This window comes from Lagopus muta, chromosome 29 (genome assembly GCF_023343835.1).
Source record: "Lagopus muta isolate bLagMut1 chromosome 29, bLagMut1 primary, whole genome shotgun sequence".
In the NCBI taxonomy this organism is placed as follows: Eukaryota; Metazoa; Chordata; class Aves; order Galliformes; family Phasianidae; genus Lagopus; species Lagopus muta.
In genome coordinates, this window is record NC_064461.1 from 1939250 (window position 1) to 1951497 (window position 12248).

The 12248-nt window shown below is 55.2% G+C and overlaps 1 protein-coding gene across 6 annotated transcripts in view; it reads left to right on the forward strand.

Moving 5' to 3' along the window:
* Nucleotides 1-142: 142 nt before the first annotated feature.
* Nucleotides 143-12248, forward strand: part of NUP210L (nucleoporin 210 like) — a 35042-nt gene continuing 22936 nt past the window's right edge. For 3 of the 6 annotated variants that reach the window (XM_048929396.1, XM_048929395.1, XM_048929400.1), the window contains exons 1-17: nucleotides 143-380; nucleotides 746-882; nucleotides 1129-1260; nucleotides 1433-1526; nucleotides 1882-2032; nucleotides 2191-2323; nucleotides 2693-2851; nucleotides 3769-3837; nucleotides 4507-4613; nucleotides 4952-5092; nucleotides 6019-6156; nucleotides 7577-7729; nucleotides 8133-8334; nucleotides 9109-9254; nucleotides 9794-10009; nucleotides 10783-10947; nucleotides 12042-12234. In XM_048929396.1, the coding sequence (XP_048785353.1) occupies nucleotides 223-380; nucleotides 746-882; nucleotides 1129-1260; nucleotides 1433-1526; nucleotides 1882-2032; nucleotides 2191-2323; nucleotides 2693-2851; nucleotides 3769-3837; nucleotides 4507-4613; nucleotides 4952-5092; nucleotides 6019-6156; nucleotides 7577-7729; nucleotides 8133-8334; nucleotides 9109-9254; nucleotides 9794-10009; nucleotides 10783-10947; nucleotides 12042-12234 (2494 nt within the window). In that variant the 5' untranslated portion in view covers nucleotides 143-222. Of the gene's footprint in view, nucleotides 381-745; nucleotides 1021-1128; nucleotides 1261-1432; nucleotides 1527-1881; nucleotides 2033-2190; nucleotides 2324-2692; nucleotides 2852-3721; nucleotides 3838-4506; nucleotides 4614-4951; nucleotides 5093-6018; nucleotides 6157-7576; nucleotides 7730-8132; nucleotides 8335-9108; nucleotides 9255-9793; nucleotides 10010-10782; nucleotides 10948-12041; nucleotides 12235-12248 lie in introns of those variants that run through there. The other 3 variants (XM_048929397.1, XM_048929399.1, XM_048929401.1) reach the window with 3 other exon arrangements.

Here is a 12248-nt window from a genome sequence, read left to right on the forward strand (position 1 = left end):
GGGGGCGGGGCGCGCGCACGGACTCTTGAGGGAAATTGGCGCGCTGCGAGGGCGGGGCATCGCGCATGCGCAGTCAGCGAATGCGGTGCACGTGGTCTTAATGCGCATGCGCAGTCAGCGGATGCCGGGTGCGCTTCGTCCTAGCGCGCACGCGCAGAGCGACGCCTGCAGGAGGGCGGGAAGAGAGCTCTGCGGGCGGCGCCATTTTGTGTCGCTGACAGGATGCGGCGGGCTCGGCGCTTTCCTCTTCTCGCCCTCGTTGTGTTCGTCGTGATGCCTTCTTGCGCCTTTAAGCTTAATGCGCCCAAAGTGTTGCTGCCCTTCAGCCGGGAGATCAGGGTGTCTTTCGCGCTGGAGGCCGAGGGGGGCTGTTACTCCTGGTGAGGGAGGGAGCAAGCAGTGCTGAAGGGGGTGGGGGGGTGGAAAGGTGTGTGGGGACGGAGGGGTTCGGGGTGCAGTGAGGAGGTGGGGGCCTGGATCAGGGGCCTCGTGTGTGATAGTGGCTGTGGCTGTGCTGTGTGGCTGCCAGACGGAGGCCCATGGCCTGCCTGACAGGGTCTATGGCCTGCTCAATGGAGGGCTATGGCCTGCCTGACAGAGGCCTATGATCTGCCTCACAGAGGTCTGTGCCCTGCCCAACAGAGGCCCATGGTCTGCCCACAAGGGCGGTGAGGAGCCCAGTGCTCTGACAGCGCTGTAAAGATAGACGTGTAAGCAGAGAAGGGAATGTCTTTGTGTCTTTCAGGCGTTCCATGCACGACAATGTTGTCACAGCTGAGCCCTTTTATGAGAATGGTGCTGCATGCTCCCAGAAAGCTCTGCTGTCTGCTCAGTCCACACAGCCCACCAGGCTGAGCAGTGCTGTGATGGCTGAGGAACACGGTGGGTGGAAAAGCAGAGGCTCATGAGGTGGGAGGTGATGTAGGATTTAGGACTTGTATGGAAGTGTACGATATCATGATATTTTTTTGTTGAAAACAAGCTGTGATGAGTGATAACACCTCAGCCACGTTCTGCAGGGTGAGAAAGCAGCTATTGATTATTCTCACTGGTAGAGCTTTTCGCAGCTGTTGAGTCCATAGGAACCTGCAGGGGCTGAACGAAGCGCTGTTTGTTCCCTTGCTGCAGTCACCGGCCACACGCTGCGCTGCGACGTGATGGTTGATGTCATCAACAGCATTGAAATTCTGTCCCGAACTCGGGAGATCTACGTGGAGGATTCTCCCCTGGAGCTGGCAGTGAGAGCCCTGGATGTCAAAGGTACGGTTGTGAGAAGGGCTCACCCAGTACCACGCCAAAGCTGTGCTCTGAGAAATAAATGCTGCTTGTTGCCTTCGTGTTCAGAAGGAAAGGAGGCTCGATTTTACCATGGCAGCTAGCAAGAGTGCATGAATTTTCCCCTTCATGTGTGAATTATCGTTTTTGTTTTCAGGAAACACGTTCAGTAGCTTGTCAGGAATGGTTTTTGAGTGGAGCATCGCAAAGGGTGAGGATGTGGACAGCGTGGAATTGTCAGACAAAATAAGGTGACTGTGACAAAAAGGATGGGGGGATGTTTAGGGCTTGCTTTCACCTTGGGGTGCTCCTAGGGTGAGGAATTCACACGCATTGGGTTAAATGCTTGAGCTTCATCCCTGGGCAGATTTAAATCTCTGTCAGGGAGGATCCCAAGGAATCCAGCTTAAGTTTGAGCTTCTTCTGCTTCAAACTTGGGCTGTGATTGGAGACTTCCAGGCGTGTTTCCTACCTGCTTTTTTCCACAGTTCTCTGCTAATGATTTCTTCCTGATCAATGGCCTCGTGGCACACGAGCCTGGCTGTGTTAGTGAATCCAAAATGGTCACGGAGATGGCAGCCAAGGTTACTTTTGTTTTCTTGTCAGGATTTTAAAATACTCGGAAGCTGACTATTCCCCACCAAACCACATCGTTGAGCTGGAAAGAGCAGAAAAACAAGGAGACAGAATCCTGGTGTCAGGAATCACGACTGGAGCAGCGGTTATAAGAGTGCGAATACACGAATCGACCTACGAGGTGAATAATCACCACGATTTTCTTGATAGAACAAAACAAATACAATCCAAACCTCTGTGTTAAGGCAAACTGCATGGAAAACATGCATTTCTTTGTCATTTTTTCCGGCTTTGGCTTTTGTGGCCGTGGGTAACAGCAGCCTTCTGATTTCCCTTTAGAAAGTGGCTGCTGCTGTGGTACGCCTGCTGGTTCTGGAGCACATAGTGCTGATCCCCGCTCACGATGTTCACCTCCTGGTTGGAGCACTTGTGAAATACAGAGTTGCAAAAGTTGTGCGGGGGAAGATGACAGGTAAGTTGTTCTCCCAGCGTCGAGCCCAATTTTCTGCTGAGCTCTGTGACTCGGCCGTGGATTCGTTGTGGTTTTCTGAGCCTTAGAGATGAAGTCTGGTTCTGAGCCGCCTGGCTGCTGGGGCCTCGTGCTGGAATGTGGCAAATGGGGAATGGTGGCAGGGTGGATGCGAATCGATTTCCACGTGTGGCAGCTCCTGAGCGCTGAACTGACGCTGCCAGCGTGGAGAAAACAGCAGCCAGATCCTTCTTTAGACTGATGGAGTGCTGCTGTTGTTGTTCAGTCCTTGCGTTCGTGCCTGCTGAAAGAGAATGCTTCGTAGGAGAGCGGAGGTGGTTATAAAACCACGGCAATTGTTGTGTTTTGCAGAGCTGGAATTTCCTCTGGAGCATTACGAGCTGGAGCTTCGGGATCAGGTCGCTGCTCCTGGGGGCTCTGAGCTCCTGCCTGTGGCCAACCTGGAGGGGAGGAGCGGCGCCGTGCGAGCCGTGCAGCTGGGGCGGAGCGGCCTGGTCGTGGTCCATCGCAGTATCCTTGTGTGCTGTGCTCTGTGCTGCTGGGCAGCTCATAGAATCATCGAATCACCAAGGTTGGAAAAGACCTCCAAGCTCCTGCAGTCCAACCGTTCCCCCATTCCCAACAGCTCCCACTGAACCACGGCCCTCAACACCACATTCAGCCTTTCCTTCAACACCCCCAGGCTCGGTGCCTCCCCCACCTCCCTGGGCATCCATTGCAGTGCTGCCCACCTTTCTGACCAGCAATTCTTCCTCATGTCCAGCCTGAATCTCCCCTGCCGTAGCTTGAAGCCGTTCCCTCTGCTCCCATCACTGATGACACGAGAGCAGAGGCCGACCCCCAGCTCACTGCAGCCTCCCTTCATGCAGTCATAGAGAGCCATGAGGTCCCCCCTGAGCTCCTCTTCTCCATGCTGAACATTCCCAGCTCCTTCAGCCTCTCCTCATCAGCCCTGTGTTCCAGACCCCTCACCATTTCATTGCCCTCCTTTGAACACGTTCCAGGCCCTCAGTATCTTTCTTGCAGTGAGCTGTGCGATCTCCCAAGCTCTCCCCGATTTACAGTCACAGATCGGGAGTGAAAGAGGTCGTGAAGGCAGGCAGGACGCTTTGGTTTTGGTTTGCAGTGGCTCTGAGTGCTTGAGCTTTGTTGGAGGGATTCCCATGCGCCTCCTCCTTCCCCTCAGCTCAGTGCTCCCCGCTGCTCTCCTTCCCCGTTCTCTTCCTTCCTCCTCTCTATTCACAAGGGCTCCTCCTCCACCCAGTTACAAAATGGAACCCTGCTGATGGTGGCAGGAGGTGAAAATTAGATCAAACTCCACACCCTCTGTTGCTCTGTGTTTAAACCCTGCCAGTTTTACAGCTCACTAAAGGCAACCAGGCTCCTGAGTGAAAAACCTCCGACAGGATTCCTATACACAAATCAAGACATTCACATGCGAGCTGCATCTGGGCTGCCTAACTGCACCATCCACGTGGTAGAAGCTGGGTTTTTAGGTAATGGGAAAGTAGGGGCTCGGTTGTTAACGCCTCACATCGTCGTTCTGGGTTTTCTTCTGATCAGGATCACACGTAACAAATCAGTGCCTTCATTCTCAAGGCTGGAGCAGGCCGCATCTCCCCAAGTGCTCTGGTTTGAGAACTGAAGTCGGCTTTGCCCCATTCGATGGGCTGCTTTCTGAGTCACTGAGCTGAGCTGAACATCAGCAGCAGGCGCTGGGGCTCAGAGCTTGGAAAGAAAGTGCCACGGTTGCCTCCTGTGCCATTTTGGGCCGCTTGCTGAAATGGATATTTTTGGTTGTGTGCTCGGATTCGGGGATTTGTTCTCACACGACGGCGGATGCTTTGGGGGCTGAGCGATGAGCGCCTTTCTGCTTCACTCACTGCTTCTCATCCTGAAAGGTTCGCTGCCTCGAGGTGCTGCGGCTCCTCGTGCTGTGCTGAAATCTCTGCTTTTAGGCAGCAGAAAGACATTGATGACCAAAAATTGCATCCCATTGATGGGGCACAAAACAGAGCACAGACTTACAGTTTCTAAACCAAGTTAAGGATCGCTCGGTTATCCTGCAGATAGAAAAGCAACTGGTAGCAAAGTTCTTAATGAAAGATAGCGACCGCTTGGGTTTCTTTTTGTTGGTTGCTGCTGATTTTGGTTTCCTATCTCAGGTTTCAGCGTCTCTCCGGGAGACAGATGGGTGCTGGAGGTGCAGCGGCGCTACGCCATCACCATTGAGGTTTATGACAGGGACAGCACCAAGGTTTATTTGTCTGAGGTGAGTAAATGCCTGTTAGCAACGCGTGGCTGCCTGGGCTGCTGTGATGAGTTGCGCTGCTGTCATGGAGAGCATGGAATGAATGCAGCATTCCAAGTGTACTGAAAGTAGTTTCTAACAGGGATATTCAGGATTAGAGAGCAGGAGAAGGAAAGCAGCTGTTGCTTTTATCACCTCAGTCTCCTTCAGACTCTGTAGCACAAATTTCCACTCGCACTTCAGTCTTACCTGTGTTACAAACCTGTCCAGGACGGCGCAGCCCCGTGGGTGTTTGTGTGCAGTGAATCTGGGCTCCCTTGGAGGAGCTGCAGCGTTGGCTGATTTTGGTCCGTTTGCAGAACCTCAGGATGACTCTCCGCTTTTCTGAGGAGCATTTTGAGGAGCTGACGTCATCTCCTAACGGCTCTCACCACGTGGTTCGAGTCCGAAAAGGTGGCACCACAGCGATAAGGGCTGAGCTGCTTTCTGTCCTTCAGCAGGTAAGAGATAAGGATGGTTGTGATTTTCACAGAGTCACGGTTTGGGTTGGGAGGGAGCTCAGGGGTCCCAAAGCTGCGACCCCACAGCGCCTGCAAAGCCACCGACCTGCCCACGTCTCACAGCAGCCCAGGCTGCCCAGGGCCCCATCCAGCCTGGCCTCCAACCCCTCCAGGGATGGACGGGGCATCGCAGCCTCTCTGGGCAGCTCTTCAGCCCCTCACCGCTCTCCCAGCACACAACTTCCCTGAGCCCCAGCCTCCAGCTGCCCTCCCTCCGCTTCCAGCCGTTCCCTGCTCTCATCTCCCCTGCCCAAGAGCTGCCTCCCCTCCTGGCTGCAGGCTCTTCAGGCTTTTTCTTCAGAATGTTTCTTCAGTCCCTTGGGTTGTGTCCTAGCGCTGCTCACATCCATGGGAAACGAGCTGCTCTGTGATTGGAGCTGTGCTGTATTTGTCCTGCTGCAACCTGAGTTATTCCCCACAAGGCCTTTGTGTGCAACTCCTGCAGCTGGTGAGCTGGGAGCATCCGAGAGGGAAAAACTGACCCTTAGAAAAGTGAGAAAGCAGGCAGTTAGAAAAGCAAGCTGAAGCTGACGGGTTTCATAGCAATGCACACTGTGCCAACTGGCCTCAGCACCTGGGAGGGAAATTAAATGCATGGAGGAAACAACTTAAATACAGCCAGACTCCTGCCTTTAACTTTATACAAAGTGTTCTGTGGGCTGCATCGCAGTGCAGTGCAGTTGTTTGGATTGCAATCCCCCAAAAGAAACACTTGATTCCACCTGTGTGCTTTTTAAGCTTGTGGCCGTGGCAGGGATCTCTTCCGTGGGGATTCTGCATTCAGGCTGGATTTGCTGTGAGACCAGCAGTTTGTCTTCTGGATGCTCCGATGGAAAGGGCTTTTCCTTTTGTCCCCGTGTTTGCAGGATGGCTCTGCTGCTCCCTTCCCCGCAGCGATCAGCCGTGAGCAGGAGGTGAAGATGTTCCCCCCCATCAGGCTCTCCTCTCCTCTGCTCGCGTTCCCGTGGCACCCTGCAGGAGTGCTGCATCAGCACCAGCTGCAGGTGAAGTCCGGCGTGCTTTGGGGAGCTGTGATGGCCTCCTTGTTCTGGGAGCTCTTGGCTCAGTTCCTCTGCTAGCTGCCTGCCTCCCTCCGCAGCATCCATGTCTCGCTGACAAGCCCACGGGCTGCTTTCCTTTCCCCAGAAATGCCCCATTCCTGTCCCCCAGCGCTCATCCCTTCCCTTCCCTTCCCTTCCCTTCCCTTCCCTTCCCTTCCCTTCCCTTCCCTTCCCTTCCCTTCCCTTCCCTTCCCTTCCCTTCCCTTCCCTTCCCTTCCCTTCCCTTCCCTTCCCTTCCCTTCCCTTCCCTTCCCTTCCCTTCCCTTCCCTTCCCTTCCCTTCCCTTCCCTTCCCTTTTCTTTCTCTCTGCTGCTCGACAGGCTGGAGGGCTGGGCTGGGGTGAACCTAATGAGGTTCAACATGGCAAAGTGCAGGGTTTTGCATTTGGGCCGGAAGAACCCCAGGCACCTGTACAGGCTGGGAGGAGTGGGCCTGGAGAGCAGCTCGGCAGAGAAGGACCTGGGGGTCCTGATGGACGAGAGACTGAACATGAGCCAGCAGTGCGCTCTGGCAGCTCGAAAGGCAAATGGGATCCTGGGCTCCATCAGGAGAGGGGTGGTCAGCAGGGACAGGGAGGTGATCGTCCCTCTCTACTCGGCTCTTGTGAGGCCCCATCTGGAGTCCTGTGTCCAGGTGTGGAGCCCTCAGTACAAGAAAGACAGAGAGATTGTGGAAAGGGTCCAGAGGAGGGCGACTAAGATGATCAGGGGGCTGGAGCAGCTCCCCTATGAGGACAGGCTGAGGGAGTTGGGCTTGTTCAGCCTGGAGAAGAGAAGGCTGCGGGGTGACCTCATTGCAGCCTATCAATACCTGAAGGGAACCTACAGCCAGGAGGGGAGTCAACTCTTCCAAAGGGCTGACAACAGCAGGACGAGGGGAAATTGATCCAAGTTGAAGGAGGGAAGATTTCGGTTGGATGTTAGGGGGAAGTTCTTTACTAGGAGAGTGGTTGGGCCCTGGAACGGGCTGCCCAGGGAGGTTGTGGATGCCCCGTCCTTGGACGTGTTCAAGGCCAGGTTGGACGGGGTCCTGGGCAACCTGATCTGAATGTGGATGTTTGGTGGCCCTGCCAGGCAGGGGGGTTGGAACTGCATGATCCTTGGGGTCCCTTCCAACCCGGGTGATTCTGTGATTCTGTGTGATCTGTGATTTGTCACTTTGTTCTTCGTTTCGTTTGCCGTTTACTTGGCTGGACGCCGTTCAACATCACTGCAGATTGAACTGCTGGAAGCGTTGCATAAGAGGCAACAGAAATGCCCTTTGGTGCTGCTGCACAGCTAAGCCACGAGCACAAGGTTGTTTTCCTCCTCCTGTTGCCAGGACTGCTGTATTCATGGCACCCCTTTCCTTTCTGTTCCTACAGGTGGAAGGAGGCAGTGGCAACTTCTCCTGGGTTTCTTCCAATCAAACTGTGGCCACAGTCACTGTGCAGGGAGTGGTGAGCGGAGGCCTGGCGCAGGGGCACTGCACGCTTCAGGCCAGAGACGCACAGAACCCCTTTCATTACGCAGCAATACAGGGAAGTCTTTCTTTTATGATTTCATTGTTCTGAATTGCTGTCTTGTCCAGGCTGAGAAACAGAAAGCTTCTGCTTGAAGGTCAAAGTGTGTTTGTTGTTCAGAAGAGCTGGGCTTGGTTTTCCGCAGGCTTTTATTGCAGCTTGCTGTCGGTGGCACCGTTTCCAGTGTACGTTACTGGACTTGCATCTTAGTATTTCTACATCTCGAGTGTCAGGTGCTGCTTTGTGCAGCACTGTTTGACTGCTGAATTGGTTTTGCATCCTCTTTAGCATCACATCAGAACTGTTAGAGCGTTTGTAAGCGAAGGTGCCATCCATCTGTTCCCCATCTTTTGACGTGGGCTGTTTCCTGCTGTCACAGTTTTCTGCTCTCATGCTGCTTCCTGATGCTCTGCTCATGCAGGTGTTTGTGGAACCTCTGGCAAAGCTGGAACTGGTGCCGCTGCATGCGGACGTGGAGGTGGGGCACGCGCTGCTGGCTCCTCTGCAGGCTTACTTCACACGCAGGGAAACGGGGGAGTACATTGCTTTCACCGACTGCTCCCTCTTACCTTTGGAGATAAGCATGGAGAAGAGGGGAGTGTTTGTCCTTGCAGAAGGAGGTATGATGGGTCAGCTCCAAAAGCTTGTTCTCGTAAGCGTGCTTTGTATAATTGGTGGGGACTTCGTCAGCTGTTAATGAATGCTGAGGCTGTGATGGGGTTGAAGCATCTGCTCTGCTCTCTGAGGCCCCGTCTGCAGCACTGCGTCCAGGGCTGGGGGTTCCCAGACGAGACAGGGAGCTGTGGGAGAGGAGCCAGAGGAGCCGCAGGGCTGAGCAGGGGCTGCAGCAGCTCCCTGCAAAGCCAGGCTGAGGGAGCTGGGCTCGTTCAGCATGGAGAAGAGGAGCTGGGGCTGAGCTGAGTGCAGCCTGCAGCGCCTGCAGGGAGCCTGCAGCCAGGAGGGGAGGCAGCTCTTGGGCAGGGGAGATGAGAGCAGGGAACGGCTGGAAGCGGAGGGAGGGCAGCTGGAGGCTGGGGCTCAGGGAAGTTGTGTGCTGGGAGAGCGGTGAGGGGCTGAACAGCTGCCCAGAGAGGCTGCGATGCCCCGTCCATCCCTGGAGGGGTTGGAGGCCAGGCTGGATGGGGCCCTGGGCAGCCTGGGCTGCTGTGAGACGTGGGCAGGTCGGTGGCTTTGCAGGCGCTGTGGGGTCGCAGCTTCGCCATCCCTCAGCTCCCTCCCAACCCAAACCATGCTGTCATTCAGCTCTTTTCTAATTGTCTCCCAACGGCTGAGGGATCAAATGTGCCACCTGGGGGAACCTTTAGGAAAACCAAAGGATGTTATGGGCTCTCCTGCACTTAATTTCATCACAGATGAGAGACGTTCTGTTTTAGGTCGTCAGAAGCCCGACCGGATGTTCTGCTCCAGCTTCCAAATAGAAGCCAGGTCTGTGGGACACACAGTGCTGACAGTGAGCGTTCGTGTCCACCAGCAGTCCTTGCAAACAAGTGCAACGTTTGCTGCTTATGAGCCTCTCAAGGTGAGGACGTGCGTGCTGGGTTCGAATCACTGAGTGCTGAGGAGCCTTCGTTGCACAGTGCTGCATCCTGAGTTGTTTGCAGCTGGGAATTAACCGACAGCAACAAACAAAATCCGTTCTGTTGGATGGGAGTAAATGGGTTTAAGAGTCAGCTTGGCTTCAGTTTCTGGGGAAGAGCAGCAGTGTGTTTGGCTGCTCTTTGTTTTTCAGTCTGAGCTGCGTGCTGCTGGATCAGCACTTTCAGAGGTGGGGCCTAAGCTGGATTTCTTGGGCAGCTTGGAAGAAATGAACGCAGAAGAAAAATGGGGATATTTTATTACAATCTGCAGTTTCTTGTGTGCTTGTTGTGTGTGTGCATGACTTCATTCCAGCATTACAGAGCCCTGGGGGTTGACCTTAAACATCCCTGATGTTGCTGGAGTAGTTGCAGGCCTGCAGTGCCATCAGTGGTTCTTCTTGGTCTCTTTTTGACTTTAATGCCCTGCTGACAGATGGCACCAAAAGAGGAATTCCTGCTTTGCTTTTCTTCACGTGCTCAGGCCGTCAACCCGGTGGCTCTGGTGACCTGGAAGGCAACCAAGGAGATTGTTTTCGAGGGTGGCCCAGGGCCGTGGGTTCTGGAACCGTCCCGTTTCTTTTCGGAACTGACTGTAGAACATAGAAGTAAAATTGAGGTGGTGCAAATCCGCCTGCCAACCCAAAGGAAAGTGAAGCAGTACGTGTACCGTGCGGCGTGCCTGGAGCTGGGGGAGCAGGTAAGGAGCGTTCTGAGCTTCATCAGGAGCTGCAGGCTGGGTAGATTCACACCTTCAGTCTCCCATTTCCTCGGGTAGAGAGCTCACAGATGGGTCTGCTCACAAAGGATTTCACTCTTCTTACACTTGTTGGTTTGTTGGTTCCCGTTTGACTCAGAGCTGTGTTTGGGGAAAGGACGGTAGGGGTCCTGTTCAGGCTGGTGCTTCTCTCCTAATGCACAGACAGCTGTGGTGAAACTTCCCTCCAAACTGCCCACAGAAACTTCTCCAAGGCGAAAAAACGTTTTGGGAAGATACCCAGCTAACCCTAGGAATGGGACACGGTCAGTAGGGGTGGGGGAGAGCTGCTCTTTGCAGAGAAAACTTTTGGAATCCAAATGTGGTGATGGGTTCAGTATTAAACTCCAGAACACGATGCAGGAGCCAGAAGGCAGAGGGTTCTTAGCATCTCACAACCTTCGGAGGCACAGCAGCTGTGCTGCAGGTGCTGCTTCTGCTCTTTCTGCTCATCTGCATCCTGACCACGATGGCAGTCAGCAGCAGTGGCAGCGTGCCTGGCCACAGGGCGAGGGACCCGGGGTGGTGGGCAGCGTGGTGATGGGCTGGCAGCTGGACCCGATCATCTGCCAGGTCTTTTCCAGTCATTCTGATGGTCCTGCGCATCCTTTGGCTCTGCGCACCTGATGTCAGCTTTGCATCTGAAGGCACGGCTGTTTCTTTCTGCCCTCTGCGGCTGATCTGGGCACCTTGCAGCTCTCTGTGTGTCCCTGCAGGTGCTCACGTTCCGTGCAGGGAACCGGGCTGGGCTGCTGAACCCCGCACCTGCTGTGGAGTCAGCCGTGGTGACGTTCATCTGTGCTGCTCCTGACAGCATGGCTGTGAGCCCGTCGTATGGAGCTGCTCCACCTTGTCTGCTGCCACAGCACAGCGAGCAGCTGGTAAGGCTTGGGGCAGAACTGCGTCCAGCACGAGAAGGACAGGGAGCTGTGGGAGAGGAGCCAGAGGAGCCGCAGGGCTGAGCAGGGGCTGCAGCAGCTCCCTGCAAAGCCAGGCTGAGGGAGCTGGGCTCGTTCAGCATGGAGAAGAGGAGCTGGGGCTGAGCTGAGTGCAGCCTGCAGCGCCTGCAGGGAGCCTGCAGCCAGGAGGGGAGGCAGCTCTTGGGCAGGGGAGATGAGAGCAGGGAACGGCTGGAAGCGGAGGGAGGGCAGCTGGAGGCTGGGGCTCAGGGAAGTTGTGTGCTGGGAGAGCGGTGAGGGGCTGAACAGCTGCCCAGAGAGGCTGCGATGCCCCGTCCATCCCTGGAGGGGTTGGAGGCCAGGCTGGATGGGGCCCTGGGCAGCCTGGGCTGCTGGTTGGAGACCTGCACACAGCAGGAGGTTGGAGCTGATGGCCGTTGTGCTCCTTTTCAACCCAGGCCATTCTATGAGTCCATGATTCTGTGAATCCTAATGACACCCTATGGATCCCTGTGGCACCCTATGGATTCTCTGGGCAGCCTGGTCTGGTGGTTGGTGACCCTGTACACAGCAGGGTTGGAGCTGATGGCCGCTGTGGGCCTTTGCAACCCAGGGCATTCTATGAGTCAACGATTCTATGGGTCCCTATGGCCCCCCATGGGTATCTATGGCACCCTATGAATCCCTATGGCACCCTATGGGTTCTCTGGGCAGCCTGCAGTGCTGGTTGGTGACCCTGCACACAGCAGGGGGTTGGAATGAGGTGAACACTGTGCTCCTTTGCAACCCAGGGCATCCTAGGATTCTGTGATTCTATGAAATGATGGCCTGGGCCCTTTGCTGACAGAATTCCTTTGCCCGTCGTGTTTGGCCTGGCAGTAATTGATGTTGCAAGCAGGAAAGCTCTGAGAGGAATCCCTGCAGTACGTTGGGTGATCAAGCTGCAGCTGGGAGATGGAAGCAGCCACTGCCCAGAATGCTGTCACTGCAGTCTGACTGATTCTTGTTCGGGAGGAGGAAACATTCCTTGTAAAGCCAGGCGGTGAGCCGTGATGGAGCTCCTCCTTGGTGTGCAGGTCCCCATTTCCAGCCGCAGGAGCACAGAGCTGGAGCTGGCGGTCTTTGATGGGCAGCAGCGCAAGTTTGACAACTTCAGCTCGCTGGTGCTGCACTGGAAGTCGTCCAACAGGAGCCTGGCTCACTTCTCTGACGCCAGAGCCACCAGGATGGTGGTGAAGGACGACGGCAGCGGGCAGAGCAGGCTGCACGGTACTGCTGGGCTT